The 20,034-nt window shown below is 41.3% G+C and overlaps 1 protein-coding gene across 1 annotated transcript in view; it reads right to left on the reverse strand.

Annotated features, from left to right (window-relative positions):
- Positions 1-4,392: 4,392 nt before the first annotated feature.
- The window catches only part of LOC148036655 (glutamate--tRNA ligase, cytoplasmic-like), a 30,750-nt gene continuing 15,108 nt past the window's right edge, over positions 4,393-20,034 (reverse strand). The window contains exons 4-7 of the mRNA XM_087678695.1: positions 7,662-7,806; positions 6,025-7,115; positions 5,458-5,925; positions 4,393-4,981 (exon numbers count right to left, since the gene is read on the reverse strand). Of these exons, the coding sequence (XP_087534821.1) occupies positions 4,748-4,981; positions 5,458-5,925; positions 6,025-7,115; positions 7,662-7,806 (1,938 nt within the window). The 3' untranslated portion in view covers positions 4,393-4,747. The remainder of the gene's footprint in view (positions 4,982-5,457; positions 5,926-6,024; positions 7,116-7,661; positions 7,807-20,034) is intronic.

Genomic DNA, 20,034 nt, shown 5'->3' on the forward strand with positions numbered 1-20,034 from the left:
GTATTTGGAAAATTCCTTTGAAGAAGTTATAATGCAATGAAAAGGCTCAGAAAGTGAGAGAAATAAGAGAAAGTGAGCTTTTGTTAAGTTTGGTTATGGTTACCTTTGGACAGGGTATGAGAGATTTGTCTATAGCTCATAGCAAAAGTACAATTTCAAGGAGCCCTATTGTGTGAGGTTGATGGACTATGTGGCCGATAAAAATTCCAAGACTGAGCTCGACATTATGCACATTGTAGTTGGCAAGTTGACCACGAATTTGATATGGTGTATCTGTGCATGTTTTGGGAGAAGCTCAATGTTGCCAGTTGTGTGGATACATAGAACCAATTTTTATGGCAAAAGGGAGTGCCCTGATATGGTGAAGTGCCCCTCAAAGCTTGGTACAAATGGATTAGTGAATGGAGAGATTCAATGCCTCTAAGTTGGGTGGGTAGTTAGCTACCTACGAAAAAGTGAAATTCAAAATGCAGGTGGATGGCTACACATTCTCTCTTCTCGACTTCAGCTACAAATACATGTTCCAGGGATGAATATACTATGATACCATGTTGGAAGCATGGATACCCATTTGTATTGAGCTACACTAACACCAGTTAAAGTTATGGAGGTAAGAAATAAAATAGTCATAATGCACAAAGCATGCAACTAAAATGACCTAAGGAGTTGTATTAAATAAATCACATGTAATAATCAAAAGAGAGAATGGATTAGCCCTTCTCAAGATGGAAGTAGCAAGACTAGATGATTCTTATAGTCTCATGTAGCCTTGATACAACTCACATGGCTTTATTACAAGTTAGATGTAGCTTAGATAGTTTGGATTGCTTTAGTGTTACAAAGTGAGGATCCACATTATCTTTTATAGGTCTTTACAGGTTGTAGGGCAAGTTGCTAGTTGGCATCATAGATGACTATGTACTTTATTCTCCTCTAGTCAAAATTCTAAAGCACGTTTTGAAGATGGTGCTTTACAAGCTCCTTCCCTAGTTTGATGGTGTGGTTAATGCTTTGAGGACTCAAAATTTGTACACTTTATGACCTTCTAGCATATGGTATCCATGTTGTTGGGGCATGAGTTTACAATCATGTTACAAGTTGGAGGTGGCCATCTCAAGTTGGCAACCCACATGTTCGAGCATTTGCAACTACAAAGAGAGGTGACACAAAGGAAATTACTACTTCTGTGTCAAGAAAGGCCATCTCCAAAAGGATTGCAAAAAGCTAATAGCTTTGCAAAAGGTGAAGGAGGGTAAGGACTATCCAACTCCTCCATCATCCTCTGAGTCGAACTTTGATTCCAGTCATGTGACTAAGGCTACAATGACCAACAAATTTGTTTTCAACCTCATTAATTTTCAATCTAGATAGGGACTGTGAGAGGGTGGTGGGGCTCGCCATCTCCATACTCAAGTGTATCCTAAGAGTGGCTTTCTACTACATTGACAAAGTCTAGCAATTCAAATCCTAAGTTGGTTTGCCTTAAAATCCATGATGGGATGGTTTAAAAGTGACCTGACAATTAATTGCTTCTAATCATTTCTCACATGGGGGATGGTTTAAAAGTGACCTGATGATTGATTGCTCCTAATCATTTCTCACATGGGAGCTAGACCCAGTTGAAGGTGGGGAATCCATAGTAAGGGTGTGCTTTCTATGGAGTTTTTCATGACATGCAATATGGTGCTTTTCACTAAGGCGCCTTGGTAGAGGCTTCATCACCCATTGCTTTGATATCCATGGTCTTATCTAATTGTAATTGATGTATGAATTATGATATTACGAGTTTTTGGTAGACCTTTTGTTATGATACATGACATGGTGAGGATTCCCAAAGGCTTGTATACTATGTATGTGATGTTTCCACTTTGATGTATCTTGCATCATCACACCCTTGGAGAGAGGGAGACTCAAGGTACTATTGCTCATGATCATGCTAGTACTTGATATTGCAATGTACATCTCATGCTTCATTCTATGGATTCAATTGCTTGTTCATTTTGAGTTCTTGTGTTTATCTCTTTGTCAACATTTATGGTTTGTTCTTTCCATGCATCCTTGTAATTTTCTCTAAGAGTGAGATGCTTGGGAAGATCTACTCCTCCAAGTTGTCCCTTTGTGCCTAGTATAAAGAGCCTTCTTTCATCATCTTCTATTTGAAGGTTCTTTCTCTAAGAGTGGGATGCTTGGGAAGATCTACTCCTCCAAGTTGTCCCTTTGTGCCTAGTATAAAGAGCCTTCTTTCATCATCTTCTATTTGAAGGTTCTAGATGCACAATACCTGATGCAATGTGGATATGCCATGGTTACTAAAAGGCGTGTCTTGTGGATTGTACGTTATTGATGTGTATCAGGCCATCTTGTGATGCATTGGTGATTTCACTATACATGATGTTATGGCATGCCCTATTCAGGAATCTAAACTATGGCATCCCTTGACACTGCAAGGGTAGCAAAATAGTGCCCACAATGTAAGATTAGGAAGTTACATAAGTAACGTTTGAAAAAGGATGGGGCTGTTAGGGATGTTCATACACTTGTTCATGGTGGTGTTTGTGGGTCTTATGTGTACGCCAGAATTGGGAGGCCATCAATTCGCTGATGATTTTCCGAGGTATGCTTGCATGTTCCGACGAAGGCAAAGTTGGATGTCTCCCCCATCTCCACACTGTTTGTTTCCATGATCGAAAGTAAATACGGTTGAGGCTATACAAATGAGCCGCTAAAGCTTTGAAAGTAATAATCATACCACATCAGACATTCTACTACCACAGGAGACCATCAATCGATTGATTGCTCTCGTCTGATTGTTTACTTGGCTTATGCTCATGCGCCACAAGATTCAGCAATGCCCATGGATGAATTCAAAATGCAACAAAGAAAGGAAAATTTCAATGTGGTTGAGGATAGACTGCATATTACCGGTGATATACCTACTCAAAATCAAAATTCAAAGCAACAAATCAATACGTGCCACATGTCTAAGTTCAGCTTATGGCTGAGCTTGTTGATTCACGAGATGAGGACAGTACAATCAATCAAGAAGCTTCAGATCAATCAATCAAGAAGCTTCAGATCTTTGGAAAGCCTGTGTAGTGCCCCATTGGCTAATCACAACTCTCTAGAAGGTGAGCTTTCTATCCCATTGATTTCTGGAGGGATCACAATATGTTAAGTCAACTTGGTAACTCGCGAGGTACCCTCATGGATGAGGAAGACCCTGACTACTTTGAGGAAGCACGAGATAATGTGCAATTAGTGCTTGCTATGCAAGAGGAATTACACTCCATTCAGAAGAATAACATCCTAGGGTGCGGTGGATAGGCCTCCCAAGTAAAAAGGCCACTTGTACTAAGTGCGTAATGGTACTATTCAAAGGTACAACATTTGATTCGTTGCAAAGGATTATACACAAAAAGGCGTTGACTAAGACCAATTGAAAGCACCCTTTACATCAAAGCACAATGGGGTGGGGGGGGACTCGATCTAAGATCCACATTTTAAACATCAAATATGCTAAGGGAATTTCCATGCAACAATCTAATTATGTACAAAAGAAGATTGTTAGAGCTGTGCAAATTGCAAGATTGCAAACCTTTCATGAATCCTATGGAGCCAGGGATAAAATTCCATATGCAGAATGGCAATAGACTCTTTAATCCTCTATTTACAGAGCCAGGCTGTTGGTGCCTTATCTGTGTACATGACACAAAGGAACGATATTAGATATATAGAATCACATGTGAGCAAGCAGCCCAAGGATAACATTGGAAAGTGCTGTTAAGCATGCCTTCACTTCCGTGCAAGGCATTATATACATGAGTGTTTCCAAGACTGCTTTCTTTTTGTAACTAGGCTGGTGATTTTGACTTGAGAGGGCCAGTTAATGGCAATGGTTTCTTCTTCAGTCATTTGTGCATATCTTGGTTGAGCAAGAAGCAATCTATGATTGGGCATAATCAAAAAATCACACTACAATCAAATGCACATTGGAAATGCCTATATACATAATAGAACCAATTAACCCTGCTGAGAAAACCAATGAGAAGCACAACAAAGCAGCTGTCTGGTAATGTCGACACAAAGGTCTATATTGAGTATCTGAGTGGATGGTTTAGCCATGCCCAAAGAAAATCTTTCGCACAAAGGTATGAAATTCTACCGGCTCAATGCCCATGCCAAGCCACGCATTTACTGTCCCATTCATGAGGGCAAGGATTGCAAGATTTGGGATCTATACTGTGCACTTTCATGTTTCCTTTTAGCCAAAAGAAGCCAATAGACCTAACAGCACAAGCCAAGCAGCAATTCATCCTTATGAAAAAACTAAAGATCAGGAGGCAGCTATAGACCTTGTAGAAATTCTTTCATTGGAGAAGCTGAGATAGGAACAAACAACCTTTCCCTCCATAAAAGTGTAGTAGTTCATTTTTATTCCTTTGCAAAAATAGGTGTATAACCGATGAAACTTGGAACAAAGAATTCATGCCTAAGTGATGTTTGGTGGCAAGAGAAGCTAACAACAGTGTTTAATACTGCAATAACCATTATTTGTCATTAGCCCTGTCTCTTGATTACAATAATAAATATGCCAGCGGAGCAATTCCTCAACTAGAAAAGAGTTAATGAAGCTCAGAAACGAAACTTCAACCACCTTCTCAAACATGTGTAAGCTGTGTTATCTGTTTGCCAAAAATTCCATGCATGAAACATGCAATCATTAAACCATGTCCCAAACTGCAAGGTACTATTTTGGACCAAACTCCCCAGGAGGCAGTCGCTGCCTTCCATCAGGAATGGACAGAAGTGATATAGGTTTTGATGAGCGAATGTAGGGTGTGTCACAGATGTAGTAGCCTTTTCTCTCCAGTTGAATAATTTCCCCTCGTTTCAGATTTCTCATATTTGCATCACCTAATGCTTTTGTCTCCCACTTGGTGGTGGGGTTCAAGACTGACATAAAGTCATCTTCTTCCTCTAGCTGCATTGTCCAGAAGCACAAAACAATTAGTCCAGATTACCACATTCCTTACACAGAAAAGGTTTGTCTTACCATGTAGGGTTAAACTATAGAAGCTCAATATTCATCTTCACGCATGCATACATTCTCACAGGAGTCACCACATACAATGAACAAAATTACTATTTGAAATTTGCAGTGTACATGCAGAAATAGGCAAGCCATTTAAGCCATTCAAGACAGCTAAAGTCATCTTCCTTTAACTGCAGCATTGAAATACTGATGTCAATTAGTGCAGATTAAGATGCTGCCCTATAGGAAAAAGATTCCAGACTTATGGGGGGTTTAATACAGAAGTGTGAAATGCATCTGCAAGCACCTATTCTCAGAGCAACAACAGACAATTAAACAACAGTATGTATGGATGAAATGTAACGACAGCATTGAATTTGCAGTGTGCAGAAACAGGAGATAACACCCAGTAGAAAGCAGCCTACCTTCTTCTTTGTTATCAAATAATCGAGCTCAACAAGGGAAAGGTTCACCAGCTCTGGGAAGTCAGGCAACCATGTCAGCTTTAACTTCGTAGTTTTTACAGATCCTTCCAGGTGGAGAACTCCTACTAGACCAACTACAGTCCCACTTGCATCCTTCTGTACTGATTCTACTATTGCATTCCCCCAATCCATTAGAGTGACTTCCTCACCTTCCAAAACTGTTCCTGCATCAGCTGCGTCCAGCCATATCTTATTGGTGTAGGTTGTAGCCTTTTTCCCTGCATCCTCAAACTTTTTGTTTCTTGGGATTATGCGAACAAAAGGTTTCTCAGGACCATTTTTCAGCATGAAAAGTACACGTCCCTCTGCTATAACAGCTGTATGCCGAGGACAAATAGGATCAATAATCTTCTTATTTATGGTCCAGAGCTTGTCCCACTCCATCAGGTTAATATTTCTTGATGCTCCCTGTAAAACACAAAAGAGACATCAAGGGGATTGTCAATGAAAATTAGTGCAAAATGCCTTCAAAGTTTAACAGGAAGCTTTCGCCCAAACAGCCATTACCTGTGATAAAATGAACTGCCTCAATGCTTCCACCGTCAGGCCTCTTCTTGTGATTCCCCTCACAGTTGGGAATCTAGGATCATCCCAACCATCCACTTTTCCATTGTCTACAAACCATTGCAATTTTCTTTTGCTCAGCAAAGTATACGTCATATTCAACCTGCTAAAATCCCATACATACACCTTGCGCAAACCCATGTCTTCTAGGATCCTGTAGTATTGCTCCTGGCGATCACGATATTCACTAGTTCGAAGGGCATGTGTAACTCCCTCAACACTGTCCACATATGGACATGCAAAATCATAGGTCGGGTAGACCTTATACTTATCACCCACCCTGTGATGTGCAACAGGATTGCACCTATAATAGACAGGATCACGCAAAGCTTTGTTCAAAGCTTGCATGTCCAACTTTCCACGCAAGCAGCACTGCAGCCCTTTTTCACTGCCACTGATCATTTCCTTCCACAGAGCCAAGTTTTGTTCTACCACCTGATTTCTGCGCTTCGATTCAATACCCTCCATCCTCTCTTTCTGCATCTGCTCTCGTGGTGTATCATCTACATAAGCTTTGCCTTGTTTTATTAGATTCTCTGCCATTTGCATCAAGTCTGAAAAATAGTCAGAGGTGTATGTTACCACATCACCTTTCACACCTAGAGTTTCCAGATCTGCAAGGATGCTTTCAACAAACTCATTGTTTTCTTTTGCAGGGTTAGTGTCATCAAAGCGAACAATAAGACGTCCCTTGTATTTTTGTGCAAAATATTGATTCAATAGGGCTGCCTTTGCATGACCAATGTGTAAATAGCCACTTGGCTCTGGTGGAAATCTTGTGCATACTTTCCCAACCTCAGCATCTGGCAGGTCAATCTCAAATGAGCCTTCAACTTTCTCCTTGTTATTCTTTGTTGAACCTTTCTCCACATCTTTGTTTCCAGAACCTTCAATCTTGTTAGAACCTCTTTTCCCTGTAGGTGCAGCAAGTGTGCCTAGCTGTTCTTGATGTTCACTTGTGATTGAGTTATACCATCGGGTAAGATGTGGGAACTTTGAAGCTTTTCTAAGGCTATCCCATCTTGGTCCACATGCTGTAAGATCAGCAGTCATATTCACCATTTTAATTGTTTTCATGAAGTTCAGACTACTACTTGATCAACAAAGCAGCTTTAATTTAAAACATAACCCTGATCACAAAGCTTCAAGCCATCAACTGCACCACATAGAAAAAATACCAAGCCATGCACTTCCAACCATGAATGCTGCAAGATTCACTTAAATGAACAAGGTATATCTTGCTGAATAAATTCATTTTGGATTGAAAAAAGTGATATTCAAAATCACATTTAAAGATACTAGAGCACTCAGCAAGTTTTGTGAACAGAACAGATCAAATTTAGTGAGTAAAATGGCATCCAACTAATTTCTCAGATTATTTCATTCGCTCTTCCATCTATATCCATATTAACTTCTTTTTACAGCTTCATCAGACTCAGTAAACCAGTTTTTACATCACTACCCTCTGAATTCGCTGTAAAACATCTGTCCAGATTCTATTATTAAGAGTATAAATTATCTAACAATCTGAATAGAAAAGGTCATCACTGCAATCTGAGAAAAAGATATTCATACTATACCTGCTAAATCAGACAAAACAGTAATGTCGGCAATGCTAAGATTGTTGCCAACAAGAAATGTGTGCAATGTCAAATGTGTGTCAATATATGCACAAGCCTTCTCAAAGTTTGCACTTGTTACTAGAAACTCCATCCATTCATCAACCTACAACAGCCAGGAGAGGTTTTCTAAGTAAAGTCTTCATGCAAATGATATAGTTACGAAAAACATACAAGTACATGCAAGAATAACAGAAATGACTTGGATGAATTTATTATAAATTACAATAATCCACTTGCAGGGGTGGGTGTTGTGCATATGAAGATAGACAACATTGTGTGGAGTAAAGTTGTGAAGCATGTTATGTTACATTTATTGTGTTCCTTCGTAGCGCTGGTCTGAACACTCCCTTATCCATGGGCACTTTTTACCTTCTGGCTGGAGAAGGGTTTTTTCCTTGTATGAAGCCTGTATGGATTGAAGCAAGCACCACACCAGTGGTACAAAAAGTTTAACACTTTTATGCTATCTCATGAGTTTACACGCAACCATGCAGATCATTGCTTGTACATGAAAAAGGATACAAATGGCAGCCCCATCATACTTGTTTTGTATGTGGATAATATGTTGCTAGCAGGGAAAAGAAAGACTAGCTTGGATGCTCCCAAAAATCAGCTGAAATAAGCCTTCTCCATGAAAGATTTGGGGAATGCAGAGCATATTTTGGGCATGAGGATTCGTAGAGATAGAATGCACAAATTGCTATTTTTATCTCAAGAAAAGTACATTGGAAAGGTATCGAACAATATCATGTGTGGCTAGCATCTGAAACTAGTCATGTGAAAATGCTACATTTCTAGCAAATATGACATCCCTACTATCAAACACCTTCTTCATGCATGGATCACACATGTGATAGCCTTTGCTTCCTAAACTATAACCAATATGACATCCCTGTTGAGATATCGAGCTCCACTCATGATATGCCAGGGTGACCGTTGTGCATTTATGTCACCGACGTGTTAGTTGCAGATGCGGTTGGTACACCGCCCATGAATAATAGCTACATGATAGCTATCCTTATCTACTCTAGTTCGTGGCTTGGTTAGTATGCCACCTTAGTTAGTTGAGTTTGGTTTGAGACCCATATATAGGGTTCTTCTATTTCTTTGTATGAGAGTTCTTTTGGCTTACAAACTAAGAAGAGGAAAACTGTTTTCAGCCTCCACCCTTGTGTGTATTCCCCCATTGTGCAAGCAAGAAAGCTACAAGTGAGACTCCTTCCTTCTCTCCCACAAGCTTGACATGGTATCAGAGCCTTGTTCGTGGTAAGGAGCTCAAGAAAGCAAGCCAAGCTCGCGGTGGTCTGGTAAGAGGAGCAGTGTTGCTTTCATTTTCTGTTTTGGGAGCAGATCTCTGCACGTAACACAGTCGGAAATTGCAGGAGTGCATTGTCTCAGGTTGAGACCTTGTTTTTTTGATTTGAGGCCATTTCGGGGCTTGTTTTGGAGGCGGAAGTTTTCTGCACGCACTCAGGAAAAAGCCCAGTTTTATACTGTGCAGCCACTGTTCTACAGGTCGGTGAAAAGTTACTGTAGAAATTGCATCGTATGCTTATGTGCAGAGACATTGGGAGTTACAGAATCATCCTTGGTTCCTGTTTATGCAAAATCGTCACTAGGAAGTGACTGTGTGGTCAAATACCACTTTCGTCAGTTTTGCAGATTTGCCCTTGTGAGACTGAAGCTGTGTTCTTTGCAGTGACAGAACTTTTTGCAGTATTCTGTAATGGCGTCTGATTCTCTCTCACAGATTGTCACTGAAAAGCTTGACAAGAACAACTTCCAAGCATGGAAGTTTAGAATGACGAATTTCCTTATGGGAAAAGGATATTGGGAGTTTGTTCCAGGAAATGAAGAAGAACCAGTTCTTCCTGATGTTCCCAATCAACAGCAAATGCAGGCATTCAAAGCATGGCATGAGAAAGCCAGGAAAGTTATGTACTGGCTGTCTATCAGTATTTCAGACTCTATGATTGTGCATATTCAGGATGCAAGTACGCCAAAGGAGGCATGGGATACTTTTTCAAAAATGTATAGCGCAAATACGCAAGCCAGGAAAATGCAGCTCAAGCAAGAGTTGCATAATGTGCAAAGAGAAAATATGAGCATCAATGACTACCACATGAAGGTGAAGAAGATTGCAGATGCACTTGCTTCCATTGGGTCGCCAATGGAAGATGACGATTCAGTTTCCGTGACCTTGAATGGTCTAGGAAAGGATTATGCACGGTTTCGAACATCCATTTCCGTTCGTGAAAGATTTCCTGACTTTGAGGAGTTGATTGCTCTTCTAATTTCTGAGGAGCAGAGAAATGGTGGTGCATCTTCTTCAGGAGGAACTTCAAAAGAAGCTGTCTTCTACTCAAATGCTGAAAGAGGTAGAGACAGAGGTAGAGGAGGCCGATTTGGAGGCCGTGGTAGAAATCAGAATATGCAGCAAACTCAAGAAAATCAGTCCTATGGAGGAGGACGTGGTAACTCTAGAGGCAGGGGGAGTCAAAGAGGTCGTGGTAGATGGCAAAGAGGCCAAAATGCAAACAATAATGTTGAATGCTACTACTGTGGTAAAATGGGTCACATGGCTAAAGACTGCTATAAAAAGCAGAATGACATCATGAATGGAAAACTGCAACAAGGGAATTATGCATCTTCTAGTAGACAGGGTGATGACAGAAATGAGCATTTGTTTATGGTGCAGCACATGAACAATTCTGTGACAAGTGTAGAAGAAAGCAATGATGTATGGTATGTTGACTCAGGTGCATCAAACCACATGACAGGTCATGCAGAATGGATGGAGGATGCAAGGAAAATGAAAAAACCAGGATTTGTGGAGACTGGTGATGATACTGCACATCCTATTGTGCAGATTGGAAAAATTCCTTTGTCTATGCAGGATGGGAAAAAGAAATACCTGTCCGATGTATTTCATGTCCCGAATATCACCAAGAATCTGATTTCTGTTGGTCAAATGGTTGAGCAGGGCTTGCAGGTCAGATTTAATCCTCATGGATGCTTTGTTGAGGATATGAAAAATAAAGGTTCGCTTGATAGCAAAAGGAAAGAAGAAGGGCAGAATGTTTACATTGGATGCAAACATGTATGAATTGAGTGCAGCAATGTTTGCACATGGGACCGGTGTAGTTGCAGATATTGATATCTGGCATAAACGCATTGGTCATGTTAATGTACAGCGACTTAAATCAATGCAGGCCCAAAATATTGTTGCAGGATTGCCCAAATTCAAGGTTGCAGAAATGCATAAGGTATGTGAAGCCTGTCAGTTTGGAAAACAGGCAAGGAAACCATTTCCTAGACATGTTCAAGAGAGTGAGAAGCCATTGGAATTAATCCACTCTGATGTGTGGACTACTAAAGCTGCATCTCTTGGAGGCTGTCATTATTTTGTCACTTTTATTGATGACTATAGCAGAAAAGTTTGGGTGTATTTTATGAAAAAGAAAAGTGAAGTTTTTGGGCATTTCAAAACTCTTAAAGCTATGGTTGAAAAAGAAACAGGCCTGCAGATAAAATGCCTAAGGTCAGATGGAGGGGGAGAGTACCTCTCAAATGAGTTTGCAAGGTTCCTGCAGGAGCACGGCATAAAGCAACAATATTCATGCAGTCATACCCCACAACAAAATGGAATTGCAGAAAGGAAAAACAGGCATATTAGAGAGGTATCTCGTGCCATGCTCAATGAAAAAGACTTGCCAGATTTTTATTGGGCTGAAGCAGTTGCTACAGCAGTCTACATAATGAACAGGACTCCCACTGCAGCAATACATGGGATGACTCCAGAGGAGAGTTATACTGGTAGGAAACCAGATATTTCTCATTTGAAAATTTTTTGTTGCATTGCCTATGTACATGTGCCAGATGAGTTGAGATCCAAGTTGGATCCAAAAGCTGAGAAGTGCATCTTTATTGGTTACTCTCTGCAGCAAAAAGGATATAGATGCTATAACCCTTCTACTCGTAAGTTTACAGTGAGCAGAGATGTTTTTGATGAGATGAGTAGCTGGTATAAACCAGTAAATGTGATTGATGATGTAGATGCACAAAATGGTAATGCTGCACAGAATTCACAACAACAGTCAAAATATTAGTGGACCTGGAGCGTCCTCTAGCAGTGGTTCACATTCTTCGCCATGGACAGGCAGATTGAGATCAGGAGAATCTTCTCAAAGCAATGCAGATAGTGGTATGCAGGTATCACGAAAAGGAAAAGAGAAGGTTGATCAGCCCATGTTTGATATGAATGCAGGTCACTTTTATGTGGATGGTGAATCCAGTGGCTCAGAACAGAGCATTGATGATGAGTTGGGTATTCCTTCTATTGTTACACCTGGAGTAAGGAAGACCAGGAATGTTTTGAGAGCACCTGGGAGTGAACCTACTTTGCGTAGGTCTACCAGAGCTAGGTATCCTGTGGATAGGCTGAAATATGATGGATTTACAGCCATTCACTATGCATATATGGTCAAAGTGATACAGGAACCAGAACCCACTTCTTTTGAGCAAGCCATGGGAAAAGAAAAATGGGAGAAAGCCATGGATGAAGAAATGGATGCCTTGGAAGTAAATGCTACATGGAAATTGGTACCTTTGCCTAAAGGTAAAAATACAATTGGCTGTAAGTGGGTTTATAAGGTGAAGCACAATGCAGATGGTTCTGTGAACAGATACAAGGCAAGATTAGTAGTCAAGGGGTATGCACAAACATATGGCATTGACTATGAAGAAACATTCAGTCCGGTTGCAAGGATGGCAACCGTAAGAGCAGTCATTGCTATGGCTGCATCAAAGGGATGGTCTTTACATCAGATAGATGTAAAGAATGCCTTCTTGCATGGTGATTTGCAAGAAGAGGTCTATATGGAGCAGCCACCAGGTTATGTGCATGTTGTTCATCCTGAGTTTATTTGCAGGTTGAAGAAAGCCTTGTATGGCTTGAAGCAAGCATCTAGAGCATGGTCTGACAAGATAGGACAGTATCTTGTCACTATTGGCTTTCAGATTTCCAAGGCAGATTTCTCACTTTATGTGAGAAAAACAGAGAAAGGTATTATGTTGCTTGCCATTTATGTTGATGATTTGATTATGACAGGTGACAGTGATGAAGATATCCTTCATGTGAAAATGCTATTGAAGCAAAAGTTTGAGATAAAGGATTTGGGAGAGCTGCGTTATTTCTTGGGCATTGAGGTGATTAGATCACCAAGTGGGATACAGCTCTTGCAGAGGCAGTATGGATTGGACATGCTGTCCAAATATGGGATGACAGGCTGTAAGCCTATTTCAGTTCCTTTGGAGCAGAATGTGAAGCTGAGCGCAGATGCAGGTGAGCTTCTAGAAGACCCTACTATGTACAGACGCATAGTAGCAAGCTTGATTTATATGACTATTACCAGGCCAGATTTGAGCTATGCTGTTGGATTGGTAAGTCAGTTTATGCAGGCTCCAAGGAAACCACATTTGGATGCGGCTAGACGCATACTCAGGTATGTGAAGTCCACATTGCAGTATGGACTATTTTATGAGACTGGGGTTCAGATACAGCTGCATGGATACACTGATGCTGATTGGGCTGATAGTATTTCTGATAGAAGATCTACCAGTGGATATGTGTTCTCTTTTGGGAGTGCTGCAGTCACTTGGAGCAGCAAGAAACAGCCTACAGTTGCCTTGTCCAGCATAGAGGCTGAGTACAGGGATGCAGCAATGGCTGCATGTGAGGTAGCTTGGTTGCATAAGCTACTTTATGATATGCATCAACCTACAGATGGGCCAGTTGTCATTTATTGTGACAACATGAGTAGTATACACTTGGCAAATAACCCAGTCTATCATGCTAGAACAAAGCACATTGAGGTGCATTATCACTATGTGCGGGAGAGGGTTTTACTAGGTCTTATTGATCTAGTTTATGTCAGCACAGAGGATCAGGTAGCTGACATATTTACGAAGGCATTGGGCGCAGAGAAGCTGCGCAAGTTCAGAGACCTGCTTGGTGTGCAGGAATTGGGATTGAGCTCGAGGGGGAGTGTTGAGATATCGAGCTCCACTCGTGATATGCCAGGGTGACCGTTGTGCATTTATGTCACCGACGTGTTAGTTGCAGATGCGGTTGGTACACCGCCCATGAATAATAGCTACATGATAGCTATCCTTATCTACTCTAGTTCGTGGCTTGGTTAGTATGCCACCTTAGTTAGTTGAGTTTGGTTTGAGACCCATATATAGGGTTCTTCTATTTCTTTGTATGAGAGTTCTTTTGGCTTACAAACTAAGAAGAGGAAAACTGTTTTCAGCCTCCACCCTTGTGTGTATTCCCCCATTGTGCAAGCAAGAAAGCTACAAGTGAGACTCCTTCCTTCTCTCCCACAAGCTTGACAATCCCTACTATGAAATACCTTCTTCGTGCATGGGTCACACATATGATAGCCTTTGCTTTCTAAAATATAGCCAATAAAAATGCATTTTACAGCCTTATCAACAAGCTTCTTGTAACCAACCTTCCTCCTCCAATAGGGTGGTAAATAACTTCATTAAGCACTATTTACAGCAATTAACAAATTCACAAAACTGAAAAGTACACTTTACCATATAACCTTGGACATTGAACACCCTATTGGCCCCCAAACTAACACCACTTTCGGTATTTTTTTAACTTAATTCAAGAAGACGTTGATGTACAATGGGATTCTCCCAATCCCTTCCGGTATTCCAACTTCCCTTGCCGTTCAAAATGACCAGCAAGTCTTTAATCTGATTTGCCCCTTGATTCGGGCAATCAATTGGCCTTCACCTGCTTTGATGGAGATGGAAAATGCCCCATATTCAATTATTTGCTTGTCCCTCCACTTGAATAGGCTAAAAACAGCTTCAATCCTATTGAATCCAAGTCTCAGAGCTTCTAATTTATGGCATGCTTCCCGAGGCTGCTACTAAACCCTAATTTCTGCTGCAAATTAGGATTTACAGTAGAGAAATCTGAAATTTCTCAACCTCTGGTGATCTCAATGCTGCAATTTTTGCAGCAAGGCTATAGAAAGGCTGGGAGATGAGAGAGAATGCTGAGGAGAGAGAAAATACAAACTTTCTTCACGAAGAACTGAAGAAAATCTATCATTTACTATTGTTGCCCTGTCTCAACAGCTTGTAGATGCACAATGAAAATCAATCATTTACTGTTGTTGCCCTATCTCAATAGCCTCCTGTAGATGTTGTCACCTACTGTTGATTGGTCTTCTCCTACCCCTGGCTGCCTCAAAACTTAAAAGGTCCTCCAATGACAGCAAATCAGACCAGCAACATCCCCTCTCTCTCTTGCAGGCTGAATACACTAAAAATGTCTCTCTCCAACCTCTAAAGACGGTTTTTGGACTTGCATGGGCATTTTTGACAAGTGACAACCTTCCCAAATGGTTTTTCTAGTATTATCCATAATTAAAAATTAATTTTCAATCTTTAAATACTAAAAATTAATCTAATAATTATTTCAATACCCTAAAAAATCATTTGACTAGCCAATTATTAAATTGGCTAGGCAACTTCCATTCCAAGTGTCTCTGCATCATCTTTGACCATCAAATTGGTGTTAGGTATTATTAAATGTCACTTCTCTACTATCACCAACTGACACTTATGGCCAAATGAATGACCTAGGCCAACAACTCGCACCAAATACCACCTAGTACCTGTGCAACATAACTTATAACAACTTTTGCCTTTGACATCCCGTGATTTCCTCGGGTCGTGGGCTCGTAAATTTACTCTAACCTCAGTTCTCCCTCGCATGTGCAACATTTACTTAACCATGTGATCAAAATTTAATCCACAAAGTGAGGTTTCAAAAATACATGTCCTCATGACAGCCCTCCCCCTTAAAATCCTTGCAATCGTCCACGATTGCACTGCCAAATGCATCAAAAGCAAGAGTTTTGCATATTTCCAATGATACCTGAATAGATTGAGCCTGTTGGAAATAAAGGCCTCGTGCCAACAGAGTGGGCAGCAGAGTCGGTGAGGACCAGGGGATAGGAGAGTTGGCGAGGACCAACGGGCAGCAGTCGGCAAGGACCAGCAACATCTAACGAGGACCAACGGGCAGCGGACAGAGCGTAACGGACAGCAGGCGCGCGACGGTGTAGGCAGATAGGCACAGGTGACGTCTTGTCAGCAACCTGCATGGGGTCAACGGACCCCGTCGCGCTTTTTTTTCAAAATTGTTTTTTTTTTAAAGAAAAACAAGAAAATTTTTCAACTTCTACCCCTTTCATGATGAGGTTTCGCACGCCAGGCACAAAAGACCAAATTGGTGCAAACTTGGCCTGAAAATTTGGGGCTTTTCTCGGATTTGGGGATTGTGATGCAGAGCAAGGTCTTTTGTCTCAAAATTGCAAGAATTTTGTGACATTTTGTTCCCAACATTTGGGGATTTTCATGTACATGCGCAAATTGGGCTGAAATTTACCCAATTTCTCGACATTGATGCACATTGGACCCCATGCAATTTGGGCCTTTTGCAATTTGGGTAAAATTTGTGCAACATTTGGTCATTTTATGTACATGCAAGTTGAATTCCACACAATTTGGACATAAACACTAGGTAAATTTTGGGGGTTTTGCTGAAATTGCTCTATTTTGGAAAATTTGGCATGTTCTATGCATGACAGAGAAAATGCAGATGTGCGGCTTATGCTTTGAGCACAAAAATTTTGGGGCTTTTGACTGTTCGTGTCAAATTTTATGCCCGTGGATACATGTCCAACAGAAATTGCAACTGAAATTTTGGGATTTCTCATGTAATGTGATGCATATGCCCTTGGAACAGCTGTAATCAGTTGGATAACGCTGTAGCACATGGTTCAGTGCTTTTGAAAATTTAATTACAGATCTGAAATCTGTGCTTCTGCGTGGTCATTTATTGCTGATTGGTACTTGTTTGTACCTTGATCACTTGGGTGACAGTTTGGGCCTGCATTTGCTGGTTTTTTGTCACATTTGGGGTGAAAATCATGGCTGGCAGCAATAACAGCAGTAATCTGATGCACATAAAGAAGCTTGAAGGCGCACATAACTTTGCAATTGGGCAAAAGCATTGCTACAATATCCTGTTGCAAAAGAAGCAAGCAAAGCCAATCAAAACCAAAGGGGCAAAGCCCGCAGACATGGAACAGGATGATTGGGATGAGTTAAATGAGTTGCATCTCAACCATAGAGCTATCGATTTCTGATGCCTTGTTCAACATTGAAGGTTTAGATTCTGCATATGTTGTATGGACTAGACTGGAAGAACTGTATGCACAGAAGAGTGCTGCAAGTAAAGTGTATTGGCTGAAAAAGCTTATGGATTTGCGTATAAAAGAAGGTACAGCAATGTCTACTCACTTGAGTGAGTTTAACTCCATTTTCAGCCAGCTAGTTGCCTTGAAATTTATGATTAATGAGGAATTTAAGGCTACTTTATTGCTTTGCACTCTACCAGAGAGTTGGGATACATTCAGGATTGCTATGAGTAATTCTAATGTGATCCTTTTGTATGCTGATGTAGAGAGTGCTCTACTTATGGAAGAGATGAATCGGCAGAACAATGCATCCAGCAAGTCTTCCAGTGCTTTGCATACTAGGGGCAGATCACAGCAAAAGGGCAAATATGATAGCAAGGGACGCAATAAATCACATGGCAAAGATGTTGAATGCCATCATTGTGGCAAGAAGGGTCACTTTAAACGTGACTGCTACAAATGGTAGAAAGAGAAAGGAAAAGGCAAGAAGATAGATGATTGCAAGGAAGAGAAAAAGGACAGTCAGCCTAAGAAAAGCAGTGTCAAAATTGAAGAGGTGAATGTAGTCACTCATAACAGTGATAGTGGGAGTGATGTACTCTTTGTCTCTTCACATTTTGGTGCACATGCTCTACTTGCAAATACAGATGATGACATGCATACATGGATTCTTGATTCAAGTGCTTCTTTTCATGTCACCCCTCATCGTGAGTGGTTTTCCACATATACAGGGGGTCGACATGGTGTTGTCCATCTTGGGGACAACTATGCATGTGAGATTGCAGGTATTGGCAGTGTGCAGTTACAGTTTCAGCATGGCTTTGTCTTTACATTTTAGCACGTACGGCATGTATCTCAGCTCAAGAAGATCTTGATTAGCACAGGGCAGCTAGATGATGATGGTTTTCGTACCACCTTTGGTGGTGGAAAATGGAAGATCTGTAAGGGATCTAGGGTTGTTGCCAGAGATTGCAAGAGTGATACTTTGTATCCACTTCATGTATCTAGTGTGTGTGACCATGTTGTTGCCGTGACCGAGCAGCCAAGCGTTTCTTTGTGGCATGGCCAGTTGGGGCACATGAGTCAAACAAGAATGAAAGTGCTTTCTCGTTTGGGTTACTTGCCTTGTCTTCATTATGCTGATTTTGAGCACTATGATCATTGTATTTATGGCAAACATACACAGACGTCTCATAAAAAGTCTCTTTCTTTGAAATCTTCTCCTCTAGAGTTAGTACGTTCGAATGTATGTCAAATGAGAGGATTATCTTTAGGGAGAGAGAAATATTTTGTCATCTTTGTCAATGATGCTACACGGAAGGTATGGGTTTACCCTATTTGTTGCAAGGATGAAGTGCTTAAAAAGTTTAAAAATTTCTTGGCATTGTCTGAAAATTAAACAGATAAGACACTTAAGTATCTTCGCTCTGACAATTCCCCAAGAAGCGTGGTCAGGCAATCAGCCATGAGAATGGCCGAACGACTGGTGGACCTGGAAGGCAGAAGAACAGCACAAGGGAATCAAAACAGGTTCAACAACAACTCATGGAACCAGAGGTCCAATGCTCCTAGAGCGGCATTCACAGATACAAGGAGTCAAAACACCACCAACACCACGGCCGTATCCCAAACCGCATTAGTACCAAGAGGAGCAGCAGGGAGATGGGGAAACAATCACTACAGGCCAACCCCTAGCACATCATATGGGCCCGCAGGATCAAATATATCATGGTGGAGACCCCCAGGCCCTTCCACCGGCATCAGATGCTTCAAATGCGGGGGTCCACACTACCAAAACAGATGCCCAATAGAAGACACAGCTTCATCGAGTGGATCAAGGGTGAATGCAACTTGTGCATATGGAGGAGAAGAACCACAACCACCGCGTATCCAGGAAATTCCAAATGGGAGTGAAGAGAGCATGGACCACCCAAGGGTAGGGTCAGTTAGTGCCCGACCCCAATGCATGGCAGCCAAGGTAGCGGCAGTCCGCCATCTATACATCAAAGGCCGAATGGGCGAAGGAAACCAACCTATCATGGTGGACACAGGAGCAACACATAACTTCATGACACCACAGTGTGCAGCAAAACATGGATTGAAGCTATCAAAAGCCCCAGAAGGATTAACAGTAACATTCGCACAAGGAGAAGCCAAGGAAGTAAAACAAGTCTTTGCAGTCCAAGTGGAAGCCGACAAGTGGAAAGCGAAACTCAACTTCTTAGTAATCCCCATGGATGATTTTGAAGTGATATTGGGCTTAGAATTCTATGACAAGTATGTCATTGCAATGTTTGGTAAGGGTGTGAATGAAATGATGCTAGATATGCAAGGAGAAGGCGTCAGAGTACCATGCGAAAGAATGCAGCTACCTAGTAGGACCCCAATCAAGGTGCAAATGAAGGAGAATAAGCCAGGAGTATCATGCCAAACAATAAAACCAACTACAAACCAACCAAAGGGCCAGACCCAAAAAGCACCGGTCCAAGGGACCGTTATCAGGCCACGTATCATGAGATGCAGCGCAAAGCAAGTCGAGAAATCAGTCAAGCAAGGAGATATGTCTATCTGTGTATGATCCGACCAATTGAAGAAGAAGAAAATGGCAAGAAACCCAAACAACAGAATAGGAACACAGAAGTGGCAGAAATACTTGAAGAATTCAAAGATGTAATGCCAGCAGAGCTACCCAAGGATCTACCACCCAGACGAGATGTGGATCACAAGATTGAGCTGATTCCAGGGTCTGCCCCACCGGCCCGAGCTCCCTATTGCATGAACCACACTGAACTCATGGAATTGAAGAAGCAACTACATGAACTAGAAGAACAAGGATTCATCCGCCCTAGCAATCCCCCTTTGGTGCCCCAGTGTTGTTTGTAAAGAAGAAGGATGGGGGACTTAGACTCTGTGTAGATTATAGGGCTCTTAACAAAATCACCATAAAAAACAAATACCCTATGCCCCTAGTGGAAGACCTCTTAGATAGACTGCATGGGGCCAAGCATTTCAGTCGGATTGATCTTAGATCAGGATAC

The sequence above is a fragment of the Lygodium microphyllum genome, chromosome 5, assembly GCF_053477565.2.
Source record: "Lygodium microphyllum isolate KBCC chromosome 5, Lygodium_microphyllum_v1.1.10, whole genome shotgun sequence".
In the NCBI taxonomy this organism is placed as follows: Eukaryota; Viridiplantae; Streptophyta; class Polypodiopsida; order Schizaeales; family Lygodiaceae; genus Lygodium; species Lygodium microphyllum.